This window comes from Hemicordylus capensis, chromosome 9, assembly GCF_027244095.1.
Source record: "Hemicordylus capensis ecotype Gifberg chromosome 9, rHemCap1.1.pri, whole genome shotgun sequence".
NCBI classification, from domain to species: domain Eukaryota; kingdom Metazoa; phylum Chordata; class Lepidosauria; order Squamata; family Cordylidae; genus Hemicordylus; species Hemicordylus capensis.
This window is the reverse complement of record NC_069665.1, coordinates 7,251,262-7,277,058: the sequence shown is the minus strand read 5'-3', so window position 1 is coordinate 7,277,058 and position 25,797 is coordinate 7,251,262. Positions and strand designations below refer to the sequence as shown.

At 45.5% G+C, this 25,797-nt stretch overlaps 1 protein-coding gene across 3 annotated transcripts in view; it reads right to left on the bottom strand.

The window, feature by feature from the left end:
* Positions 1–327: 327 nt before the first annotated feature.
* PRMT7 (protein arginine methyltransferase 7) overlaps positions 328–25,797 on the bottom strand; it is a 32,445-nt gene continuing 6,975 nt past the window's right edge. For all 3 annotated transcript variants that reach the window (XM_053271191.1, XM_053271190.1, XM_053271192.1), the window contains 15 exons: positions 24,594–24,743; positions 24,054–24,162; positions 22,941–23,053; positions 20,741–20,982; positions 19,817–19,997; positions 18,843–18,970; positions 18,455–18,593; positions 17,471–17,554; positions 16,119–16,166; positions 13,006–13,095; positions 12,473–12,634; positions 10,656–10,730; positions 6,726–6,886; positions 3,038–3,134; positions 328–1,668 (listed from right to left, as the gene is read on the bottom strand). In XM_053271191.1, the coding sequence (XP_053127166.1) occupies positions 1,507–1,668; positions 3,038–3,134; positions 6,726–6,886; positions 10,656–10,730; positions 12,473–12,634; positions 13,006–13,095; positions 16,119–16,166; positions 17,471–17,554; positions 18,455–18,593; positions 18,843–18,970; positions 19,817–19,997; positions 20,741–20,982; positions 22,941–23,053; positions 24,054–24,162; positions 24,594–24,743 (1,941 nt within the window). In that variant the 3' untranslated portion in view covers positions 328–1,506. The remainder of the gene's footprint in view (positions 1,669–3,037; positions 3,135–6,725; positions 6,887–10,655; positions 10,731–12,472; positions 12,635–13,005; positions 13,096–16,118; positions 16,167–17,470; positions 17,555–18,454; positions 18,594–18,842; positions 18,971–19,816; positions 19,998–20,740; positions 20,983–22,940; positions 23,054–24,053; positions 24,163–24,593; positions 24,744–25,797) is intronic.

Genomic DNA, 25,797 nt, shown 5'->3' with positions numbered 1-25,797 from the left:
CTGCCTGACCAGTGGGGATTTGAACCCACAACCTTCTGCTTGTTAGTCAAGCATTTCCCCGCTGGGCCACTTAAGGTGGCTAGATCCTACTGGGCCAATGCTAATATTTGGTTTTGATGCGGTCAGATCCCCACCAGGAGACTTTTACCCACTGCAATATGTCAGGGCTGAGTTGCCGCAAAACACCTTGTCTGGGCTGGGTGGAAATCGTTTCCCACACCCCTCCACTTTGGCTCAGTAGTCTGAACCTAAGGTGCAACACATTTCTAATACATCCTAAACACCTTCGTGGAATACTTACATGAAGAAAACACACACACCACCCTGCATCTTCAACAGCCGTTCAGTAGATTTCTCTTCTTTATTTAGCGTTTGGGTTTTAACATGATTATGAGATCATCATTATAATCAGTGGAGAAGGTTACAGGTGCGGGGTGGGGGGGGGAGAGGAAAAGGACTGGGGGAAATGCATCTATCAAACACTTGAAAGGAATACAGTGTTTTAATTAGTCAACTGTTGTAGGACACAGGACAGGGTAGGGGAAATGACTGCTGTATCTTATATAAGAAAAACATTGTCAACTTTTTCTGTAAACAATAATAGTCATGACCTTTTAATGTTCCACGAGTACTTTTCAGCAGTTCACTGTCCTGATTTGAAATGACAGAATCTGTCCTGCCCCCAAATCCTAAGTTACATATCCTCAAAGTAAATAGCTCACTCCCTTTCTTCCTTAGTTCCAACTACAGTTGAATTACAGGGACGTGGAAAGAGGCACACAACTGATCATGAATGTGAAAACTCGTTATTTCCCATGTCCAGGCCATCATCTGATAGCTGCAAATTTGCCAGTCATCAAGTGATAGCTGCACATTTGGTGCCAACCACCCAGCATGAGCCCATCCTAATCGAGTAATTACTGCATTGGAAAGAAAACTTGGCTATTTACATACATACATACATACATACATACATACCTTAAGCCCAATCATCGGTTGGGGTGCTACATTAAACGCACTATTTGTGTTTTCACAGCGAGTGACTTGGTGACCAATTTATATAAATATTACGAATGTGTGCTACTCCCCTGATCACCAAAATCACACCACTAACAAATAAAAATTGACTCAGGGCTATCAATATCATTATCTCTGCATACTAGTCATAGCCACATTGGGTAATCCTATTTAGAAAGATGGGATACAAATCTATTAATTTTTGGCTTTGTGTTTTACTTATACATTTATTTTATTCCAGTTACATCTTGTCTTTCTTCTGCCTAGCCATCTCTAGGGTTCTCAGGTGGTCTCCCATCCAGGCACAGACCACAGGCACACCTGCTTAGCTTTTAGCAACGATGAAAACAGACCACCTGCTTCAGACCATGCCCTAAGACCAGTAACAGCGATTGTGTCCCAAACAAAAAGAACATAACCACCTCCCTCTCAATGTATTTATTAAAATCTAGCACACAAAACAAGTTGTTTGATTGTAAGGATGCTGCATTAATTTAAGAGTTTGAAATCCATGGTAACATTTCCTGTCTTTGGGCTGAAGCCTATGGCATATGCAACTGCAGAGTGGTTACTGGTCAGCGGCTTGGGCTCAGTGACCGAACTGAAGAAGTACACGGCTTGTTTGCAGTGGGGAGTCCATTGACAATAGCCCTGCAAAGAAAAAACAAAGGCAAGATCAGCACCTCCAGGAATACATAGCAGAACGTGTCTCTCTTTGAAAACAAGAATGTCAGTTCACAACAGAAAGCAGATTTGGGTGAATTCCACATATCCAAGGGATTGCTGCATGGATTTAACTTCTCACGTCTGCTGCAGAACTTGGTAGCTCAAGCATTATTTACTCCTCAGGAATGTGAAATGGAGGAAACATCTTCTTCACTAAACCTGGATAATCAATGTCATTTTAAGGCTGCAGTGCTACATCAGGCATCAACAAATCCACTTGCCAGCTCGCCAGTGGTGAGTGCCCTCAGCCCCCTGATGAGGACACCCAGCACCAAACAGATCTCCTCCCCAGAGGTCTCTTTTCCACTGCTGTTTTTGAGAAGGTAAGAGACAGCAGGGATCCCTTTTGAGCAGCAGGAGAAGGCTCCCCCTGTTTCTTACTCTCTCCATCTTCCAGTGCAAGTGACAGAAGACCCACTGCTCTCCTAAGCCCTCTGCCTGAGTGCCAGAAAAGGATCTGAGGGGAGAGAGGGGATTGGTGGCAACCACAAGTAATTGCTGGCTAGTGGGCCAGCTGGCTGGCTAAGCCTAAATTTGTGGGCGCCTGTCCTGTACAAAATAGGCTGGGGGAAAGTCCCATTGAACTTAGAGAGCCTACGCGAAGCAAAAATGAGATGCTCACATGAACTCCACCTTCTAGTTCCCAACCTTGGGTCTCCAGATGACATCGGGACTACATTTCCCATCATCCTAAGCGACAATAGCCTTTACTAGGGTCCCCAGGTGCTGTTTTGTAACTTTGACCATTGTGGCTGGGGGTGATGGAAGTTGTAGTCCAACATCTGGGATCCCTTGAACTAGTTTATATCTTTCTCATGAGGTTTTCTAGCCCAACTCTATGGTTCTATATCATTTCCTTCAAGCTTATATTTTGCACATAAATGTCATAAATGAAGTTTTCCTTATCATTGCATTTGTTTTATTGCATTGCTGTTGCTATAGGCTGGCACCAGCCACCTAATGGCACAGCGGGGAAATGCTTGACTAACAAGCAGAAAGTTGCCGGTTTGAATCCCTGCTGGTAGGTTTCCCAGAAACACCTATATTGGGCAGCAGTGATATAGGAAGATGCTGAAAGGCATCATCTCATACTGCACAGGAGAAGGCAATGGTCAACCCCTCCTGTATTCTACCGAAGACAACCACAGGGCTCTGTAAGTGCCAGGAGTCGAAATCAACTTGTCGGCACACTTTACCTTTATAGGCTGGTAACTCTACTTCAAAATCCCAAGAGGAATTGCTGCAATTCCTCCTCTCTTTTTGGAGCATGGATGAAATGGAATCCAGCCAATACCTTCTCATTTGAAACCTGCAGAAGTCCTGTGTTAACCGAAAGGCCAGGAGTGAGATGATATTCCATCCACAGAACAGCTCCGTGACTCTTCCCGGTTCTGGAAAACAAGAGATTCGGGTATTGATTTTCAGCAAACTTTGAAGAGTGCCAGCAGGCAGACACGTACATTCACCACTGCACAAATTCCTTCTGAAATATGAATTAAAAACTTTTCCACACAGGCAGTCTGGAGTGGACAGATGAAAGGGCAAGAAAGTTTCACCGGAAGAGCCTGCAGCCTTGAGAGCCAACTTCCACGCAAGAGGTCGGGGCAAGAAGCGGCCGTCTGGCAGGAACCAACTTGATGCCTATAACGGAAGCGACACGCTAAAGACTCAAAGCGGGAGAGAGAAGCTGCTGTACTGTAATGTTACAAGCAAAGAAAGTGGTTTACTGTGGGGCGTCAGTTGTAAGGATCGGGCTTCTTACACATTTTATCTCAAAAAAATAAGAATAATTCTCTAGACTTCAGGGCTGGGGAGATAAGCTTTGAAAGAGGCTTATCAAAGTCTCCAGGATTAAACGGGGCCTGCAAGAGCTTCCAGCAGCCAGGGGGAAAGAGACCTTGCTCTTCTCGGCTCCTTCCTCCTTCCTAGAATCAAAGCCCCTAGAAGAGCAACCAGCTCCCCTCCCATTCTGCAAGCACGAAATCCAATAATACATGCCAATGAACCCTGCTTTCTAGGGCCTTTTTAGGATGCTAACTACTGGTGTAGAGAGTCAGTCTTGCAGTACTGAGTATGGATTTGCTAAGCAGGGTCTATCTTGGTTTGCATTTGGATGGGCAACTACATGTGAGTGCTCCCTGCTGCGAGATATTCCCCTTAGGGGATGGGGGTCTTAGCTCAGTGGCAGAGCATCTGCTTGCATGCAAAAGGTCCCGGGTTCAATCTCTGGCAGCATCTCCACGTAGGGCTGGGAGAGATTCCCGTCTGAAACCTTGGAGAGCCTCTGCCAGTTAGGGATGTGCAAACTGGCTCAACCTCGAGCCAGTACACCATCCAACTGGTCCGGCTTAAGGCTCGCCCTTGAGCCAGACCAGGCCCAGTTCGGCTTGAGGTCGAGCCGAATGCCACCCCTCCCCACAGCCAGCTCAGGGCCAGTTGGGGGGTTCTAATGTGAAAAAAAAATACTTCTCTCTCCCCTCACTGGCCTCCCCCCAATCCCAAAATGGCCTGGTGCGGACAGTTTTCAGCCTGTTCTTGGGCCTCTTTGCGCTGGCGGTAGCCATTTTAGAGGCCACCGCGCATGTGCACAGGCCATCGGCACGACCCCAACCAGCTCAAATCCGAGCGGAGCCAGATTCAGTTCGGACTCAAAACTGAACCGGGCAAACTGGTTTTGTGCACACCCCGACTGCCAGTGAATGTAGACAGTCCAGAGAGAGAGGGCCCAATGGCCTGACTCGATATCAGGCAACTTCCTATGTTTCTAAGTAAGGGGCGAGGGGATGGATTGTGAAAGTATTGCAGGGTAGGAGGAAGAATAGAGCAAGGGCAGGGAAACATAACCAAAAGGCCACTGGAATGATGGACAGTATGAATCAGGCCTACTCCCTCAATCAACAAAATCAACTTCTCCATCATGTTTTTAATTACGTGCCCTCAAGGCTGTGGGATGCAACCATTTACGAAACCAAAACTGCTGCTCCTAGTTTGCGCTTTTAGGCGCTATTATTAAGAACATCAGAAGAGCCTGGCTGGATCAGGCCCAAGGCCTATCTGGTTCAGCATCCTGTTTCCCACAGTGGCCCACCAGAAGTGTCTAGGAAGGCCCCAAGCAGGAGATGAAGGCATGCCCTCTCCAACTGTTGCTCCCCTGCAACTGGTATTCGGAGGCAGCCTGGAGCCATCAAGAAAGACTTGATAGACTTGTCCTCCATGTCAAGAAGCCATTGATATATTTCTCCTATTCGAGGTCTGATGCTCCCTGCACCGCCGCCCCAAAGTAATTAAAAGCAGCTTCAGACGTGGGGATTTGGGGCAGAAGCAAGGCATGTGGGAATTCTCAAATGTCGGTCCCCAGATGTTACTGGACTCCCATCATCTCTAGCCACAGTGGCCAACAATCTAGGATGATGGGAGTTGTAGTCCAACCACAGCAGGAGGACCAAAAGTTCTGCAGCCTCGGCTTACACCATAATTTCACTGATAATTGGTTGCACCTAAAAACTCCTAACCACACATTATATGCTTTTCAGAAATCTGGTTTCTGGACTTGATGCAATTTTCTCCGTTATTTCCTTTGAAAACATGATGAACACAACCCCCGAAGCAAATGCCTGCTATTTTGGTTTCAGCTTAAACATCCTGATGTAACTGGTTTGCTAGTACAAGTTATATGATGCTGTATCAAAAATCTACATCTGTGTTGAAATAAGGATAATTCGACAGACCCAATATTGATCCTTTCTGCACAGGATGTTCCAATATTTTACAGCAGGTAAAATACCACCATAATTTTGGCACAGCGATGATGCCATACACTGTGCTCAGGATCAGAAAGAAAAGATCAAACAGGGAACAGATGGTTGTATTTGGAGAGAAGAAAGAACTGCCATGACAAATCAATCCAATCATACTGTTAGAATGCATTCTGTGTTGAGAACAGCATGCTCCCTCATGCGTGGAAAATATTGGTTAAATCAAATTGGTAAGAATGCACTGTTCCTCTAAACTCTCTAATATCCCTCTTACGTCAGTTTCAAAATTCATACCAAGCTACCTTGAAGTGATGGAATGGATTGTTATTTACTGTTTATGCAACAGTTTATTTACTGTTTATGCAACACTATCAAGGTCCAGAGAGTTTTTCAGAGCAGGATGAGCAAAGATATCCAACCACAAGTCTCTGCCCCACAGTGCTTGCAGTCTAAAATTCTGCCAGTGGAGGAGAGAGAACAGGGAAGGGGAAAGAAGGAGAAAAGACATGAAAGTGTGCCAGAGCTGTCACACATACTTACACTTCACAGAAGTGAATTTTGGGGAGGGGATTATAAAGAAGAAGGAGAGAGAGGTGGCCCTACCTTAAGAACATAAGAAGAGCCCTGCTGGATCAGGCCCAAAGAGGCCCATCTAGTCCAGCATTCTGTTTTACACAGTGGCCCACAGACAAGAGGTATGTGTATGCCCAATCTCCTGCTGTTGCTCCCCTGCAACTGGTATTGAGAGGTATTGTGACTCTGAAGCTGATGGTGGCCCACAGCCACCAGACTAGTAGCCACTGACAGACCTGTCCAGGAATCAGGTCAGTTGCAAAGGATTTGTGATGTATGACACTGTGGACCTGATATTAAGTGCTGCTTCATGGGATAATCCTGTTAATACACTTCCAGGACAGTTCTGTAGGGGGTTAAGGCTGAAAGAGAATGGCTCACCGAAAGCCATTCATAGGTGCATAGTAGAAGCCAAAATTCTCTGCAGTATCTTAGCCCAGGGATTCTCAGATGTGGGTCCCCAAATGTTAGGCTCCCATTCCCATTGACCTTTGGCCACTGTGGCTATGAACGATGGAAGTTGTAGTCCAACAACATCTGGGGACCTGCATTAGAGCACCCCTCTCTTAGCCGTTGGCAATCCCGTTTTCAGAGTTGTGGCCAGCCCACGGAAACAATTTACACATTTACTGACATATTTTCTCACTGCGATACCTCAACAGGTTTAGGATGCCTTCTTTCCGGAGGACGTGCTCTGGCACAGTGTGTCTGAAGTCAAACGTCAAGACTTCCAGGGGATCAGATAATGATTTGCAAGGATACTCCCACAGCGGATGGGGCTCTGCTTCCCTCGACTCCCTGAAGTCCAAGGAATTCTACAGGAGAAAAACAAAAGGCAAGTAACAAGCCTTGTGGCTGCTGGAGTGGCCACAAAACAGCTCACCTGAAAACTCAGAAAGCGTCAACGCGCTGAGCCACCAAGCTGGTGAACAAGGCAAGCTTTTAGGGAGCCAGGATTTTAGCATTTATTTTCCCTAACACGGCTTTCAAAGGATATAGATTTTCAGGGATCAAGATTTAACCCGTTTGTTGCTGTAGGCCATATTTCACTCTAATTTCAGTGGCACTAGTAGTCAGTGGCTACTAGTCTGGTGGCTGTGGGCCACCATTTCGACCCCTGGCACCCACAGAGCCCTGTGGTTTTCTTTGGTAGAATACAGGAGAGGCTGTCCATTGCCTCCTCCCACGCAGTCTGAGATGATGCCTGTCAGCATCTTCCTATATCGCTGCTGCCCAACATAGGTGTTTCTCATAGTCTGGGAAACATACCAGCGGGGATTTGAACTGGCAACCTTCTGCTTGTTATTCAAGCATTTCCTTGCAGTGCCATTAGGTAACTTAGTCTTGTGGTAGCTATCATAAATTGTCCCCTTTGCTAAGCAGGGTCCACCCTGGTATGCATTTGAATGGGAATCTACATGTACGAGCACCGTAAGATATTCCACTTAGTGGATGGGGCCGCTCTAGGAAGAGCATCTAGGTTCCAAGTTCCCTCCCGGGCATCTCCAGGTACGGCTAAGAGAGACTCTTGCCTGCAACCTTGGAGACGCCCCTGCCAGTCTGTGAAGACAATACTGAGCTAGACAGACCAATGGTCTGACTCAGTATATGGCAGCTTCTTATGCTCCCTAATGGCTGCATGATGAAAGTGGGCTATCTTGGAGATGCCAGGGAGGGAACTTGGAACCTTCAGCTCTTCCCAGAGCGGCTCCATCCCCTAAGGCCTCACACATCAAGTATCCCATTCATATGCAACCAGGGTGGACCCTGCTTAGCTAAGGGTACAAGTCATGCTCGCTGCCACAAGACCAGCTCTCCTCAAAAATGCAACGACCCACCTTCCATGTGGTCCAGCTGGCGCAGATTGAGACAGCAAGAGACGGTTGAGGCACAGGAGACAGATGCTTGGCCCAAGTTGCTCTGCTGTGGCGCCAGATACACTGGCTGACAGCATTTTCCCAGGGGCGGGTCAAGGTGCTAGCTTTGAGCTTTGAATCCCTTAATGGGTTAAAGCCGGGCTATAGAAAGGTAGAGCTTACTCCCATATAGCTCTGTCCAAGAGATCTCTAGAACATCCCACCACCTTCTGGAGTAGGATTATTGGTGACACGCTGGCAAGCCTAGTCAGTGATGGCTGCAGCCCCTGGAACTCCCTGCCCCTTGATCTTAGGCTCACCCCCTCCTTGTTCAATTCTAAATGAAAATGGAAGACTCTCTTATTTCAGCAGGTCTACTCTTCTCTATCTACGATTGCCCTGTTTAATTGTTCTTTTATACCTGCATTTTTATTATTTTAGAAGTTGTTTTGTTTTTTGCCATGAGTTCATGATGGCATATACATTTTTCAAAATAAATATATGTGTAGATCAGGCCTGATCTATGAGATGGCAGATTGAAGCCTTTCCTCCTCTGTTGCGCAAGTGCTACAGACCATCCCAGCTTCCAGATCTGTACGAGGGTTCCTCAGCACATGCACAACACTCTGGTCCCAGCTGTGTGTGTGTCTGTGTGTCAGAAGAGAATTGCTTCTTAATTAAGTGGCTATACTTGATTCCTCTTTCGCTGTGTTCAAGCGGGTACCCTTTTTATAGCACTCTCCACTACCACTTTGCAGCTGCTAACGTAACTCATTAAACTTGTCATCCCAGACATTTCTAAGTAGTACTTCCAAGTAACTACACATTTTTGCAATTAAGTTAATTGGTCCTGTGTGCTTGCACAATGAAAACCGGGGGGGCTTGCGAGAGCTCCTCATTAGCATGTGGTACAGGCGTTCTCGTGGGAGTATTCGTTATTTTGGTTAACATCCATACACCCCCGATTGTTCTGCTCATTTTCCCTGCTGTGAGGTTTTAGTGCTGCTGTTTTTTTTATTATTTACTGAGGATTTCACCATTGATTACATTTAATTGGCTCACTGTTTATTTTACTGCTATGTTCTGTAAATTTTTACAGCTTTCTGTTTTTCGTGCTAAGTTTTGTATGGTATATATATGCTACTGCTGCTGAGTACGTCAGCAGATTTTTTTGGGAGAAAGGAACCTTGGTACTTACTGTTAAAGGGTTTTTTTTTTTAATTGCTGGTGAAATGGAGGGCATCTAGAGTAGATTACCTCTTCCTACTTGCTCTAGAGGCAGGACTTCTGTAAATCAGTGAGCCTTTAAGAGCCCAGTGGAAGAGACCCTGCCCAGTTTCCTGAACAAATCAGAGAAATAGAGAAAGCTTTCATGTGAGAAAGAAGAAATGCATCAACAAATCAGCATCAGTTGACACTTCTAGGTGTAGGAGTTATTTAGAAGGTCACTCTTGCCAGTGTTATAAGAAATCTGGGGTTCCTCAGTCAGTCGAAAGCTTTCTGGATGCTTTTGCTAATGGTGCAGCAGGAAAGCAAGCCTAGAGAGCAGGAGGTGTTGGTTCAGATCCCAGCTAGTGTGGGGGAAACTCCTACATTGGGCAGCAGTGATATAGGAAGGTGCTGAAAGGCATCATCTCATACTGAGCGGGAGAAGGCAACGGTAAACCACTCCTGTATTCTACCAAGAAAACCACATGGCCCTGTGGTCACCGGGAGTCAATACTGACTCGACGGCACCATCTCTGCAATGGGATGGAGGAATAAGTTGTCTAGATAAGGATAAATATGTATGACTTTGAGACAGAGATAGGCTATGAGGCCATTAACAACCAAGGAGCTATTGAGAAGCCAAAGAAGAGCACCTGAAAATGAAAGACACGAGTATTGTACACGAAGCCCAGAAAACGTCAGTGGTTGTCAAAAATAGGAACATGGAGATAAACTTCCTTGAGGTCAATGGAGGCGGGAAAGTCATGAGGTTGAAGTGCTTCCATGATGAAGCAGAAGGCTTCCATTTTGAATCTGCAGTGTTTCAACAAACTTGTTCAAGATTTCAGGCAGAAGATGGGCCTCGGACAGCTGTCTTTTGGAAGCCCTGTGAATAGCAGCGAATATACTCCTGTAGCCTTTTGCGACTCTGGGACTGACTGGATTGCCCTTGCGTGTAGCAATGCTGAATGCTCCATCAGAGGCTGGAGTATTTGTTTGGGCACCTGGACTTTGGGGACAGAATGAACCTGTCATGTGGGACTGCAAATAGCTCTATTGAGTATCTGCGGTGGACCATCTGCAGAATCCATTTGCTTGTAGCAGATCTCCCATTTGTGGAAGTGGCCCTGTAGCCTTCCTCTTACAGATGAGAGATAACCAGGATTGCTGGAGGCTGTCTGTGATGGCATACGGGATGCTGAGCAAAGAGTAACAAGCACCTCTGTGGGAAGAAGGGATGGGAAGATCTCTGCTGTGCAGAACCATATGGGGCTTCTTCTTGTTTCCTAGCAGTCAAGTTCTTCAGATGGAGGGCAGCAACATCACCATGGCTGGGGGCAGTGGGGAGGGCCAAAACTGTCCAGAATTGGTTGGGAGGGGGCTCGGGGCCCCAAGGATCCAGCCGCCTCCAGTGTGAAGAGTGGCCATCCCTGCTGCATGTGTTGACTGTAACCACCTGCACCCAACTGGCACCCAAGCAAAGCTTGGCATGATAGTCACGTGGGGAGGACAGGCTTACCTTTATCATCTCATCCATAATGTGGACATCAAACCCTTCGCAGGTACCACACGGGCTGCGGATCCGCCACAAGTCCTAGAGGAAGGGCACCCCATTAATATGTTTGCAATGCTTCAAAATTAATTCAAATACGAAATGTTTGGCCCAACGTGTTAAAAGCATATTGTCATTAAGTGTCATCCTTGAGGAAAATATGAGGGTTACGTGTTCAGAACTGAAACGTCCTACAGGATCATCAGAATACACAAAAGGTCCTGCTGGCCAGATCAGAAGTCCATCTGGTTCCATCTCCGGTTTCCAAGACTGGCTCCAGCATGCCCACAAGCAGGGCATGAAGACAACCACCCCAGGCGTCACTGGACCACCATTCCCATCATCACCAGCCACCATGGCCCATGGGATGATGGGAGTTGTCGGAAGGTGTCTAGTTTGCTTTTTATCATTATCGAAGCCTTTACACAATACCCATTTACACAATAGCATTTATAGCCAAGGGAAGGTTGATATTTCTCAAGACCTTCATATTTATTTTGAAACAAATGCAGGGTTCTTGTTTTGACTGTGCAGAGCAAATTTTAAAAATGGAAGAGGCAATTTGGATTCTTTTAAAAGCCTTTCATGGCGGGGGGGGGAGGGAAGTGGCTGGTACCTATGTTATTATTTATTTATCTTTATGCTTATTTAACACATTTTTATACCGTCCCATACACAAGTCCCTGGGTGGTTCACAATCTAAAAACACCACAATTAAAACAGTTTAAAATACAGATAAACTCTAAAACTTAAAAACTAAAAAGTCTGACTGAACAGGCTGACCCATTAGCAAAACATCCAAAAGAAACTGTAGCATAAGAGCTACTAGGACACAGAAAACAAACATAAAAGCCACTCTTCAGTTCTGCCTCTAGCAGTAATCAAAGCATGTACATCCTTTGAAAAGCAGAGTAAAAGCAAACAAATGAACAAAAAGAAAAAGAAAAAGAAAGAAGGAACGTTCGCTTAGCAAAACTGGAAAAAGTCAGTGTAGAAGTTCAAAGAGCTCATAACTTTTGATAAAGCCACTTTCAGTGAGCATGTCTGGATATTGTCCGTGCAACTCAAGCCTAGTTCTGATTTTCTAAGTGGGAAGGGCCTTTTCAGTGGTGACACCCAGGCAGCGGATCTTCCTTTCCAGGTACACCTCTCTGGCCCCCACCTTAGAAGCTTTTTGACACACAGGAGTTTTTTGTCAGACCTTTGGTTTGAAAAAAGCTGTCTCCCCCGCCCCCCCATGGCTCCAGTGTTCCCTCTAAAAGGGATTCCCAGATGTTGTTTACTACAATTCCCATAATCCCCAAGCAAAAGGCACTGCAGCCGGGGATTCTGGGAGTTGTAGTCAATAACATCTGGGAATCCCTGTTAGAGGGAACGCTGCATGGCTCTGTCACGTTGATACTTGCAGGGCTGCTCAACTTAGGCCCCCCCAGCTGCTTTTGGACTACAATTCCCATAATCCCCAGCCACAGTAGCCAATAGCCAGGGATTATGGGAATTGTAGGCCAACATCTGCAGGAGGGCCGAAGTTGAGCAGGCCTGCTACTTGTTTGGGTTTTTCTTTCTTTGTTTTTGCCCAGTGTTGCCTGCAATTCTTTTAAATTTGTTTATTGATTGTTGTCTATTTTAACATCTTTATTTTGCTTTGGAGGGGAAGCATATGAAAATAAGCCAGGCCAAGATACTAAACAGCACAACTCCCTCAATTTGTGCTATCCAACCACTCAGAAGCTTTTCTCTTTGAAACACAGGCACACATGGATGTACACACAGAGCTGCTTTACCTTAAACTCCACAATCATCATGTGAAGTGAAGCAGACTGGGGCAAGATGGTGACGTCACTGGTGAGGAAACTGGCCACTGCTGTCCGCGCGTACCAGAAATACAAGTTGTGCCATGGCAGGAGGCTTGTAGAGAAAAATGGTTCTCCAATTAAGAGAGAGACCTTAAGGGCAGATAAAAAAACAGGGCAGGGACGTTAGAAAACAGATCAAGGCTTATATAGGCAAGGGGGTCGCAGATGATCTTAAGGGATGGGGGTGTTGTCCTGTGACAGAGCATCTGCTTACATGCAGAAAGTAGCAGGTTCACTCCCTGGCAGCATCTTCAGGTAGGGCTGGGGAAGACTCCCGTCCAAATCCTTGGAGAGCCGCTGCCAGTCTGTGCAGGTAATACTGAGCTACACAGTATCAGCCACACAGCTGGGGAAAGTATCCATTTGACATATTCTGTTGCATGGGTACCGTTTTGTACAGACAAGCATTGTGTTGCTGTTATTTTAAAAAGAAAGTCACAAAAAGGAGTAGTTAATCTCACCTTTCTGTCTTCCAGATCAGAAGAAACCAGCAATTCCGGATGCTTCTCTATTATTTTAATTTTATCTTCTAGATGGTTGGCCTTAAAAATCTTTGTTGGGAAAAAAAATAAAAGAAAGGTTTCATTGCTATTTTGACTTTTTAAATGGTGTTCTAAATATGGCAACAATAAATTATAAGCTGAAAGCACGAAATAGTGAAAAACCTTTGCTTTCCCTAAGGGGGGGGGAGAATCAAATTTATTTCAGATAAGTACAAAGGGCTCATCTTCCAGAGAGGAAGGACACCCTTTGCTCTTGCTCTTAACTACCTTACTCACTGTAAGGTAGTTAAGAATGCTTTTGGAAAGTTTATGTTGGATATGCCTAAGATGGGACTCACACTGCTACATTTGTAAATATGATGTCCAAATTTCTGAATGCAACAGCTTCTCCTACTGATAGTAATTACCTTGTGGTGTTTAAAAAATTGCATTAAAATCTCTCACATTTTAATGACTATAAAACCTTCTTTATTCTCATTACACAGTTTCGTTTACAAAGCACTGGTTCAATTTTCCATGTAGGTAGGAATGCAGTAAATAAGATACAAGGGCTGACAACCAAACTAAGCTACTCCATAGTATTACTTGGGAGTTACTCTAAAGGACTACTGAATGCTGCAGGACTACCCAAGAGTAATTTAGTCCAGGTGTCCAGACAAGGGACATACTAACATGGACACAGGAGCAGGGAATCAAGTCCATGGAAAAGGATGCACAGAGAATCAAAATCCTACACCTTAAGCACTGGTAGCAGCATCCTGATTGCTTCTGAAGTTAATGACTCAATGAGGTCAAGGTTCTTTATTTTTATGTTTATATGCCGCTCTTTCTCCAAGGAGCCCAGAGCACTGTATGTGGTTGTTTATCATCACAACAGCCCTGTGGGGCAGGTTAGGTTGAGAGAAAGAAGTGACTGACTGACTCAGAGCCAACCAGTGTGTTTCATGGCGGAATAGAAATTTGAACTCGGGTCTCCCCAGTCCTATATCTTGAATGCTAAAAATCTCATAGTCAGTGTTTCCAATAATCCTAAGATACCTCAATTAAGACCGCAGAGAGATATAGATCTCTATTTAAAGACGCTTGAATTTATGGACTTCCCATGGAACCTTGCTTACCCTGGTGATTATCTTTGCTCGCTGGTGGCCATCACACAGACACACTCTCCCAAACAGACACACACTCCGAATTGCTTCCCTGATCCTGAAGATTTTTTAAAAAATTCTTTAGATGATTTAAGAAGATTCACTGTTGAACTGGCCTTTACATTTTTAATGCAAATTTATTATTTTGATGTAATGCGACGGGAGCACTAATTGGCAAAAGAAATTACTGCTACTATGGTTTCCCACAGACACAGTTTCTTTCCAGATCTTTTAATCAACACTCTGGAGATAGATAACTTTATTACGATCGTAGATCAGACAGATACTCTAGAGACATTCTCCTTCAATTTCTCTTAACTCTTGTAGAAGTATTTTTATTTATCATATTTTTATCCCGCCTGACATGTATATCTCTAGGTGGTAATGGGAGAAATTTTTGTGGTTTCCACCAATTTCTACTCAAGGGCTCAATCCTTTTAATTGAGATTTTTACAGACAGCAGTTTGTACAAAGATCAAGGACACAGTTTTGTTGGATTTTTTAACAATGTCCTTTGATTTAAGAGGGACTATTTAGTTAGTTCTTTAAAAGGGTGTGTGTGTCTGTGTGTGTATTTTTAAATATTATTGTGTTCTGAATTTCCAAAATGAGACTCAAAAGTAGTCAGAATAAAACCAGACATTAACACATAGATCCTAGAACAGGGCTATACCAAGGGTCCTCAAACTCAGGTCCCCAGATATTGCTGAACTACAACTCCCATCACCCTCAGCCACAGAGAGCCAGTGTGGTGTAGTGGTTAGAGTGCTGGACTAAGACCAGGGAGATCCGAGTTCAAATCCCCATTCAGCCATGAAACTAGCTGGGTGACCCTGGGCCAGTCACTTCTCTCTCTGCCTCACCTACTTCACAGGGTTGTTGTGAGGAGAAACCTAAGTATGTAGTACACCGCTCGGGGCTCCTTGGAGGAAGAGCAGGATAGTAAAAAAATGCTAAAATAAAATAAATAAAGTCTGTGCTGGTCGGCCCTGCTTCCGAAGTGAGAGTGCCCTTCTGCAAGAGTGGGTCATACCTTCTGGAGCTTGCCCACACTCCAGAAGCGCCCCGTAATATAGGAAACATGTTGCTGAGGGTCAGGTGACATGTCCCCAGTCACCCCGGAGTGCTTCAGGGGTGTGGCCAAGCTTCGAAAAGTATTTCTCCTCTCATGGAAGAGCACCCACACTTTGGAAGCACTACAAGGGCACTGCCGTTAGGATCATCGATACTTCCTTTGTCGTGATGTCAGCCAGTAGTTTGTTTAAAGCAGGCCTGCTCAACTTTGGCCCCCCCCCCAGCTGTTTCTGGACTACAACTCCCATAATCCCCAGCCACAGTGGCCAATAGCCAAGGATTATAAGTGTTGTAGGCCAACATCTGCAGGAGGGCCGAAGTTGAGCAAGCCTGGTTGAAAGTGAGCATTTGAGTGCCAACAACCATACCACTCCAAACATGCCCAATTTCATTTGATCTCTGAAGCAACTAAGCAATGATACACCTTGGAGAAGCTGCTGCCAGTCTGTGTAGACAATACTGAGCTCGATGGACCAAATGTCTGACTCAGTATATGGCAGCTTCCTATGTAAGTTGCACCCACGCTCCACGGGCCTCCAGCAGCGCAGCAATGCCACTTAGAAGTCCAAATTTTTGCCATTATTCCATGATTTTTCATGGGGGGAAGGGTTTTATTCAACTAAATGAGTCACAAAATGGTGGCTGGAAATGACCTCCGGTGTCATTTCCGGCCACCCCTCAACCCGCAGATATGAGAATTTAACACCCACCCACATATGCTGAGGTTGGGTATCAGTTCCCCGACCGCAGATACGCAAAACTGTGGATTCCGTATCCCTGGATAACAAGGTTTGCCTGTACAACCATATGACGACATCAATGAACACATATTATTCTAACAAGATTACTCACTTTCTTCATGAGTGAATGAGAAACTGCAGAGCTCTCCAAGGTAAACACCTAAAAGCAGAAGAAAGCATGATGACAATTATTTTAAACCATTTTCGACTGGCGAACGTTTGTAGAGGTTTGGGAAGGAACATCTGCTCCCATAAGCAATGGAGTGATCCACTGCAGAGACTCTTGAGCAGGGCTGCACTACTTTGGCTCTCCAGCTCTTTTGGGACTACAACTCCCATCATCCTCAGCGACAATGGGATGATGGGAACTGTAGTCCAATATCTGCAGGAGGGCGAAAATTGTGCAGCGCTGCTCTTGAGGAATTAGCTATCCTTGACTTATTCAGCATCAGTTTGTATGACCCTGCTAACAGGACAAAGAGGCACCTTTTAAACATGGTGATTCTCTTTATTTAGCAGAGGGAGAGCAACTGGCCCTATCCACCCCTAGCACAGTACCTCCAGTGACTCTTGCTGGTGTCTATTATGTTTATTTTTAGATTGTGAGCCCTTTGGGGACAGGGAGCCATCTTATTTATTATTTCTCTATGTTAACCACTTTGGAACCTTTTGCTGAAAAGCAGTCTATAAATATTTGTTGTTGTTATGTCACTTTACAGAGTAATAGGCCCCTGCCCCAAGGAGCTTACAAATCACGTTTCACCTGTAGGGCAACAAGATAAGGATGGGTGAAATACAGCAAAAGGAGTTACAAATCCTTATGTTTATTTTATTTATTTATGTATTTATGAATTATGGAGGGAGAAAACATTTGCAATCTCTTTGCTGCAAATTTTTGCTTTTAACATAGTTGTTTGTGCTAAGGTTTGGAAAGGTTTGAGAAACACTCCACTCAACGACCTTAGGCAAGTCATTCCCTCTCAGCCCCAGCAGCATACAGGGATAATACTGTTTGAGGCTAGGCTAAGAGACAAGTGACTGGCCCAGAGTGAGGTCCACTGCTGAGCAGGGATCTGGATTTGCATCTCCCTGGCCTTAGTCCAACACTCTAACCACTACACCACACTGGCTTCCGTCCCTACCACGACTTACTTACTTACCTTACTACGTACGTATCTTACAGGGTTGTGAAAAGGACTACCAGCAGGGGTTCCCAACCTGTGGTCCTCCAGATGTTGCTGAACTACAATTCCCATCACTCCTAGCCACAATTTGTTGTGGCTGGGGATGATGGGAGTTGTAGTCCAGCAACATCTGGAGGACTGCAGGTTGGGAACCCCTGGATTACAGCAAGATAATTGACATGAAGTGCTTTGAACACCTGAAAGCATTATAAAAATGATTTATATTTCTTTAAAAAAAAACCCAACTTCATAGGAAAAAACCCAGGAAGGTGTCTTATACCTGTTCTGCTCCCAGGTGATGTGCCAGTACAGGAAGGAGGCTGCCATCACTGATGCTCAGGCAAACGCTGTCTCGCTTCAGAGCCTTCAGAGAGAACAGAGAAGCTGTCAGAAGTTTCCTTCTTTCCAAACGCAAACTTTCACAGATGAAGGGCTTAAAAAGATTGGGTGTTGCAGCTGCCTGTAATTCCCATGTTTCAAACAGAACTCAGGACATTTTAAAAGCCCAAGAGCACATGGTTGACATTAAAGTGAATATCTCTGAGAGGAATCTAGAAGAGGTTCTCCATGAGAAATATCTTCAGAGCCAATTTCTGTCTGTGTGTGTGTGTGTGTGTGTGCGTGCGTGTGTGCAACCAGTGTTGCTTGGACTTATGGTGCGAGTTTCTCTTTGTTATTGCATCCATATCCATTTTGTGGATATACCTGTCGTATATCCACCTGTCTGTGGGAGGTGGTTGTCGCGGTTCCCAGGCACCCTATGTTACTCATACGGGGCCCAGGATGTCACTTTGCAAAGTTTTGGGCAAATAGCTCAAAGGGTGTGGGAATGTACAGGGAACTGACAAACAAACAGACATTCAATTTTATATTTTTATTTACTTATCTACAGACTAGAACATGAGAAAAACAAAACAGCTTTTGAAAGAGGACTCACAGACCTTCTGCATGCAAAGCGGATGCTCTACCAATGAGCTACGGCCCCATCACCAAATTATACTTACCCTAACCCGGGAATTCAACTCCCAACTAATCAGAACAGCCTCATAACAACCGGTCTCTGGGAGGCTCCTGTTTGTGATACCAATACAGTTCCTAGCGTATGGACTCACCGCTAGCATTTATGAGCCAACAGCTCTTTGGACAAGCGCAAGGCGAGCAGGAGTGTATGTATTCACAAGTACTATTCAATTAAGCGGGTATTTCTGGTATATAGAGAATTAAGCCGGATGATGCTATCCTCGAGTTGGGAAATGACACTCACTTTCTTCAGAGCTTGCACATACTGGGCTGTCCGGTTCTGATCGTTGAGTTCTCCAAACCGGGGCCTGTTCCATAGCAGGTGGGCTTGGCAGCAACACACGGGTCTCTCGACACAGACATCGATGCCGGCATCATCGTTTCTGAAAACATGTGGATGAGCAAAGCCAACTCCATTGTGTGCCTGACCCAAATCACCGTGTACATTATGCATGGAATTAAGGCAAGGCTTCTCCACTCTGGAGCCCCAGATGCTGTTGGACTACAACTCCCATCATCCCCAGCCACAATGGTAAATCCCAATTCAAATTTTCTTCAGAAAGCAACCCTTCCTGGTCTGCCAGTATTTGCTGGACTACCAGCCTCTCCCCACACCTTGGGCCTTCAGTTACCTGCCTTTTTGAAGCCGATACCACACAGAGTAATCGTCGTGAAAGGCTGTCAGATCCACGCTCTCTCCCTGGAGAACAAGATCCTCATTGGGCAGGAAATACACACACTGCATCCAATGATCTCTCCACTAGGAAGAAATAAAATGGGGGGGGGCATACAGACACTTTTTTTAAAAAAAGCAAAATGATGTTTGGCCATTTCAGTAATGCTGTGGTGGAAAGGGGACGTGGAAAGGCAGAAGCACAGGTGCATGTGCTTCATTGCCAAGCAGTGACATGAGCTGGGTAACTGTTCAACATGATTCCAAAGCAACAGCTCATAATCCAACTGTAACTAGTTAGAATACCTTCTAAGAGAGTGCCGTAGCCACCTAATGGCACAGCGGGAAATGACTTGACTAGCAAACCAGAGGTTGCCAGTTCAAATCCCTGCTGGTATGTTTCCCACACTATGGGAAACACCTATATTATTGGGCAGCAGCGATATAGGAAGATGCTGAAAGGCATCATCTCACACTGCGTGGGAGGAGGCAATGGTCAACCCCTCCTGGATTCCACCAAAGACAACCACAGGGCTCTGTGGGCGCCACGAGTCGAAACCGACTCAACGGCACACTTTATTTATCTTTACCACTAAGACCAGCTTGGGGAAAGCACAGCATTGCATGGTGGGAATGGTAATATCTGCCTGGTCCAGGATTCAGCTTTGGCCAAAGCTTCACAGTGGCCCAATAAACAGTTAGTCAGAGGGCTGCCCCTGGTCCTCAGGCCTTAGGCTAAGGTGTCTGGTTTTTTCCTGCATGCCCAGAGTTCCACATAAATCTGACTTAACGACATTAAAAATGATACATTTTACAGAGAGCAAGACGAAGAGGGTCATAAGCACCCATAGCTTAACATTTCATCCCTTAGCATTCAAAAGCTCATGGGGCAACGGAATGGTAACAAAACAAAACAAAGGCTCAGTACATTACCGGGATATCATCAGAGGCCGTCTGCACCCAGTATGGGGCCATGGTACATTTTATGGAGCCAGAGGGGTCCATGTCAATATCCCACCAGGAAAGGACCACTTGGGCCCGGCCAGATCTGATGGGCTCCAGCTGTACCGTGTGGTGGCCGGAGGCTCTGCTGACTGGCTTGCTGAAATCTATCCTGTGGGAAAGAATGCACTACGATCAGTTCCCTTGACCTACAAAGACAGCTCTGGCCCTGCTCTCGCGGCTCTCCTATCCCCATGCCTGTGAACTTCAAGTCCTAGCCAGTGTTTCGTCTAACAGGGATGCCCAGATGCTGTTGACAACTCCCAGAATCCCCAGCTGCAATGGCTTGTGTTTGGGGATTCTGGGAGTTGTAGTCCACAACATCTGCGACTCCCTGTTAGAGGGCACACTGGTCCCATCTATTCCCCTCAGCCATCCAGAGGCCTTCTGCTCCCTCAGAAAACTCCTCTCTTACTGTCCCTTATGCCTTGAACTATACAATGCCACCTCATTTATCTTCTTTAAATCCTTCCGCAAAACCCAGCTTTCCCATTAAGCCTTTGGCCCAACACCCTTGCACTTGGATGGGTGAATACATGTGAGCACTGTAAGATGTTCCCCTTTAGGGATGAGGCCATAGGCTCAGTGGTAGAGCCTCTGGGTCGCAGGTTCAGTCCCTGGCAGCATCTCCAATTAGGGCTGAGAGAGACTTTTGCCTGCAACCTTGGAGAACCGCTGCCAGTCAGTGCAGACAATACTGAACTAGATGGGCCAAGGGTTTGACTCAGTCCAAGGCAGCTTCCTATGCAGGGAGGTGTCAGCAGCCTTCCTCCCCACGCTCCCTTGAGCCCTTTCTCGCTGATCGTGAGTAAGGCCTCTGTATACTGCACTGATAAAGATCTAAACAAGACTCACCTAAATACGGCAACAACTTTACTGAGAGCCGTGAAGTCACCGAAGGGCACCTGATTCAGCTGGATGTCATAAACGGTGGGGGCACCAGGACAGTCCTCCATTTCCGGCAGGGAGACAACCACCTTCTCGCCATCTTCTGCATGGACACGAATGGGAAGTAGCTTGTTCCAGGACCACATTCTTTTGGACTCCACTAACTGGGCATACACCGTTGCCCGGTGAGGCACTGCCTCACATCCCTCCTGATCGTTTGAGAGCAAAGAGTAAAGACATTGAGCAAGGTTCATTGGAGGCCCTCTGAAAAAACAAGTTGTGGATCTTAGCACAGAAACAGGCATGGGCTACACAAGGAACCGGGATCCGGCAGCTAAGTATGAGATCCACCAGTGTCTCCTCATCTGTAAACCAAGAACATTCCTGATCTGACAGCCTGATCCTAGGAATATTTCTCAGAAGTAATTCTGGCTGAATTCAAGGAAATTTACTCCCATAGATGTGCACAGGATTCCTAGCATGAGATTTGTCTCAATGCTTGACGTGCCAGTTCTCCTCTTCCCTTTCTCCCTTGCTGTTCCTCATGCTTGGAACTGCCTCCCAGAAATTCTGTGATGCTTCCTCTTCTGCATTGTTCAAATCCCTTTGTGGTGACTCCTGGACTGGGGGCCATATAGGGAGCATGGGAATCCCATGTGATGGGATTGGATGGGGGCTCCTAACTCTCCTCTCCTTCAAGTGGGCTCTTGGTCTGGAGTAGAGAGAGTGGACAGATAAATTTTTCTCCCTCTCACAACACTAGATCCAGGGGGTCATCCCAGGAAATCCCATGGCCAGGAAATTAAGGAATGACAAGAGGAAGTACTTTTTCACACAGTGCATAATTAATCTCTGCCATGGGAATTCTCTGCCATGGGATGTGATGATGGCCACCAGCTTGGATGGCTTTAAAGGGGGCTTAGACAGATTCATGGAGGACAGAGCTATCAATGGCTATGAGTCTGAGGGCTATAGGCCATCTCCAGCCTCAGAAGCAAGATGCCTCTGAATCCCAGTTGCAGGAGAGCGACAGCAGGAGAGAGAGAGCATGACCTCAGCTCTTGCCTATGGGCTCCCCAGAGGCATCTGGTGGGCCACTGTATGAAACAGGATGCTGAACTAGATGGGCCTTCTTGGGCCTGATCCAGCAGGGCTGTTCTTATGTTCTTAAAGGCCTGGGTGCGGATGGTGCCAGTGGCTGGAACCGAGAGCTGCAAGGATGCTTCCTCCAGGATTTCTGCTCCACAGCACCCTCCATCCCCGCTGCCCTTCCCTCACCATGATTTGGCTCATGTGAATGGGCCCAAAGGCATTACTAACAACCATGCCCCATTTCAAAATCTAAGCTGGCACGTAGAACAGCAGATCATTCCAAACAGTGCCAAAGAGAGGAGTCAGAAGCCAGCTAGGCCAGATGAAATTTTGAAAACTGCGGAAGCAAGTTAAAGTGCTCAACATTACTTGTTCAGAACCTAGGGAGCCCGAGACTAACCGGATGCATTAAGTTGCCCTGTACCAACGATGGGTCCATCTAGCTCAATGGCTCTCTAAGCCTTTCCCTTTTAGTTGGAGATGGAGAAGAGAGCTGGTCTAAGAGGAGAGAAGAGCTGGTCTTGCGGTAGCAAGCATGACTTGTCCCCTTAAGCTAAGCAGGATCCACCCTGGTTGCATATGAAAGGGAGACTAGAAGTGTGAGCACTGGAAGATATTCCCCTTAGGGGATGGAGCCTCTCTGGGAAGAGCATCTAAGCTCCAAGTTCCTTCCCTGGCTTCTCCAAGATAGGGCTGAGAGAGACTCCAGCCTGCAACCTTGGAGAAGCCGCTGCCAGTCTGTGTAGACAATACTGAGCTAGACGGACCTATGGTCTGACTCAGTATATGGCAGCTTTCTATGTTCCTATGAGACTGCAACCCAGGAGTGGGCAAACATCTGTGCTCCAGCTGTGGACGAACTACAACTCTCCAGCTGCAAAAAATGTGGCATGGGGATGATGGGAGTTGTAGTTCAACAGCTGGAGGGCCAAGTTGGCCTATCCCTGTTGTAACCCTTCTGCAAGCAGCGCATGGGCTACTGAACTCATGCGGCCCTTCTCAAAAGACTTTCCAGACCTGAAAGCATCACAGAAGAGAAGTGGCCCCATCCCTTCGGCTACAGCTCATTCCTTACCTCTACGAGATACTGGTGGGCGTGCTCATAAGACGGTAAAGCCCCTTCTCCGATCAATTCAGTATCAAACAGCTCCGTTATCAAGATGTTTGCACGACACTGCATGTCTCCATCTAGAAGGCACAACACAGTACAAACAGACGCTCTCTGGCTGATTGCTTATATGACCTGTTATGATTTCATTTAAAATATTTTTACCCAGCCCCTCCAGTATAATACTGCATGGGGCGGCTCACAATAAAAATCAGTAAAACACAATAAAAACACAATATTATAACAATATAATAATATAAACACAATATAAACACAAACACAATATAAACACAATATAAACACAATATTAGCAAATAAAATTAATATGAATCAAATAAAGACATGACTCAGTTAAAACCAAATGGAAAATTACAAGTTAAGAAGTTAAAGGCCACCAAATATGCAGAAAATGTTAAAATGCCTCACTAAAAGCTGTGTCTTAAAGACACAGTGGTGCTCTTCTGGGAGGACATTCCAAAGCCGAGGAGCCACAACTGAAAAGGCCCCATCTCCAGCCACCACCTACCAGATTGCCATTATATCTAGAGCTGATTTAGAGTTGTTATGAAGTCCTATTTAACGCAGGGAACCCCAGAGTGCTGCAGCCATACAGCCTTGTTCATTGCGTCAAGTTAATGCATGCTGGTTAGCAAATGTTTTCTGAACTTACAGAATAAACATTCTCAGTGTTTATATACTTGTTTCAAGATGAAAGAAATGTTACGTAAGAGCTCCAACAATCCCAGGACTTTCTAATCATTCTAGCTTCCAGTTATATGGTTATCCTTTGACTGTGTAAACAAATCAGAAACTGATAGGAAATAAGATATCCCTTGGAGATTGTAAGACACTCAAACAGCACAACAGACCACCAAAAGCTCTTCCCAAACCAATCCTGATTCTCCCACATTTCTGAGCTTTTCTCCACAACCAGGCCATTGACAGGATGCCAAAATCCACATGCAATATAAAACACTATGCACTTTCAAGGAAGGGTCCTAGATACAATCCTATCTATCAACAAGATGATAGGCATTCTTCTCCCATGCAACACAAGATATTTGTCCACAGCGATCTCACCTGGCCCCACTGTGACTTCAGTGGAATGTTTCTGGATTATCTTTATCTTGTCACTAAAGGAGTTTTTCTCCACTATCTTCGCAGCTGCATCGGCCATAGGCTTGAAGACCTAGGTTACAATAATACTTAGCATTTAGATCTTGCATTGCAATTGTTCAAAGCATTCCATATATTTTCTCACTATCTGTACAACAACCCAGGAAAGCGGGCGACTAGGATCAACATCATATTGCAGGAGCAGAATTGAAGACTGTGTGTGTGTGTGTGTGTGTGTGTGTGTGTGTGTGTGTGTGTGTGTGTGTGTGTGTGTGAAGGGGGTGCTTTCCTTAAGGAAATATATGTTTCAAGAGCAAAGAATAACCATAAGGAAAGCATACTCCTTCTATACTAAGCAAGTTCTAAAGGTAGCTGCACAATAAATATATGGAACAGAAAAGATCCGATTCCATCACAATACTGAGCATGAATCGGTTTTCAGAATGCATCGTTCACACAAGCGTTCAGACACAGAAGTGGGAAAGAGAGAGGGCCGAGGCTCACCTCAACAGCGTAGCAGAAATCAGCCCCCGCTGTAACCGCCATCATGGACAAGAGCCCGGTGCCTGTCCCAATGTCCAGGACAATTGCTCTCTCCCCTCTTTCTTTCACTCTGCCCACCGCGGCGCGAATACCTTGGAAATACTTTTCATTCTGTTAAAAGAGGCAAACACCAGTTCTTTCAAGACAACACTTATTTGTTCTCAACTGTGGAACAGATGTGTTCCAGGCCTGACATTCATGAATCCGCAAGCATTAGACCCTTCTGGGTATTTACACGCCATTCAAACAACAATAGATTAAAAGGCATTAACTTTTCAGGGGATGATTGATATACAGCTCCAAAGGAACTTGTCTTCAGTACACACTATAAAGGCTCTTGATAAAGACCTTCAAGGGATGCCCTCTCTGCTTGAAGGTTTCTAATAAAAGTCTGTGTAATAAGAGCTGGCTTCGGATACTTAGGCTTGCAGAGAAATATCTGAAAATGTGTTGGCAAGAAAGCTAAATAGAGGCATTACTGTTGCACAAAAACAGTAGAACTGATGCAGTCCCAGAAATTTTAAGCCTTACTGATATTTCCATTTCACATTTATTTTTACACTTGGAAAGTGTCCTTTGCATCTTTCATTCCACACAAAAGCATTAAGCCTTGCAGTACTGGCAACAGATGCAGCTAATACTGGGCTTGGGACCCCTTTTTAAAAACGGAATGGTTAGTTTTCCTGCGGAATAAACACACAGCTTTTTAGCCATGAAATCCACCGAGGATTTTTCATCCTGCTCTTGCCAATAGAGTTTGTTTCAAATAGAGACTTTTGGGAGGATGTGGTGGTTTGAAGAAGACACAGATGGACTTAATTCCCTCAAGGGGGGGCGGTTGGTTGATGGGCTTTTTGATCTCCCCCATTGTTCAAGATGTCACCTACTTAAAAATGAATGAAAGGAAACAATTACAAAGAGCTCAGAGAATCTCAAAACCAGCTAAAGACAGCTTTCAACTCTGGCAGGGCCGAATTTTGTTAGCACTTTAAAACACAACTTTTTTTTTTTTTTTAAACCCAAGAACTTCTGAACATCACCCAGGCCTACTTGGAAAAATATTTAATCTACCCATCTGGACCAGAATTTTATATAGATGGAAGAAAGAAGGCTGCCAGAGTGTCACAGAAGCCCTTCACAGTCAGATGGAATGCTTTCTCAGAGG